The sequence below is a fragment of the Curcuma longa genome, unplaced genomic scaffold (assembly GCF_044706935.1).
Source record: "Curcuma longa cultivar G26 ecotype Majalengka, Jawa Barat unplaced genomic scaffold, ITB_CL_G26_1.1 contig_16334, whole genome shotgun sequence".
Lineage (NCBI taxonomy): Eukaryota > Viridiplantae > Streptophyta > Magnoliopsida > Zingiberales > Zingiberaceae > Curcuma > Curcuma longa.
This window is the reverse complement of record NW_027430326.1, coordinates 1-991: the sequence shown is the minus strand read 5'-3', so window position 1 is coordinate 991 and position 991 is coordinate 1. Positions and strand designations below refer to the sequence as shown.

The 991-nt window shown below is 56.7% G+C and overlaps 1 protein-coding gene across 1 annotated transcript; it reads left to right on the top strand.

The window, feature by feature from the left end:
- Positions 1-418: 418 nt before the first annotated feature.
- LOC141816380 (AT-hook motif nuclear-localized protein 20-like) lies at positions 419-985 on the top strand (the record flags this gene model as incomplete). The annotated part of the gene is made up of 1 exon (XM_074704169.1): positions 419-985. A coding segment is annotated over exon 1 (567 nt), but the record flags the coding sequence as incomplete, so codon positions are not given.
- Between the last annotated feature and the right edge of the window lie 6 nt (positions 986-991).

Sequence of the window (991 nt, the reverse complement as noted above, 5' to 3'; positions counted from 1 at the left end):
TCTCATCTCCCACACCTCAAGCCAACAAGCCCACTACAGTGCACAATGCCGACTACTTTTCACAACATATATCAGCATTTACATTAAGAAACTGGTTTACCTCTCTTTCTCGACATGATTAGTGACTGCCTAGTGCGGCTCATAATTTTTAATTCCCACTTGCCTTATTATTCTTCCATATATTGGTGTCAACTAAGACAAAACACTCTCCTTCCTAATTGTCAACATTTTTTTTTTTTCATTCATTCATTCTATCACAGTGCCTCATATGAAGTTGTGAATCATAGCATCCTCCATTAGTTTGTAATTAAGAAGGATGGAAGGAAGAAATCCAAGAGGAAAAGGATTCATTGAGGTGAATTAGAGGAGATACAAGCTGGCTAATCCATGGTGGACGGGTCAACTGAGCCTTCCAAGGATGGGGCAACTGGCGGTCGCGTCCTCGGCCGCCGCCGGGCATCCCTGCAGGAAGCTGGACGACGGCGATGGCGTAGACGACGACGAGATGCTCACCTCCAAGGAATCAGATGAGGCCGAGGGCGATCCCAAGGAAGGCGCGGTGGAGGCTGGCCCCCGCCGCCCCCGCGGGCGCCCTCCGGGTTCCAAGAATAAGCCCAAGCCGCCCATCTTCATCACCCGAGACAGCCCCAACGCGCTCCGTAGCCACGTCATGGAGGTCGCCTCTGGCGCCGACGTCTCGGAGTGCATCGCCCACTTCGCCCGCCGTCGCCAGTGCGGCATCAACGTCCTAAGCGGCGCCGGCGCCGTCGCTAACGTCACCCTCAGACAGCCGGCAGCCAACGGAGCCGCCGTTGTCGCTCTGCAGGGACGCTTCGAGATCCTGTCGCTTGCCGGCACGTTCCTGCCCGGACCAGCGCCGCCCGGATCCACTGGCCTCACCGTGTACCTGGCCAGCGGCCAGGGGCAGGTGGTCGGGGGAATCGTCGTGGGGGCACTCATCGCTGTGGGGCCCGTCATGGTGATTGCGGCT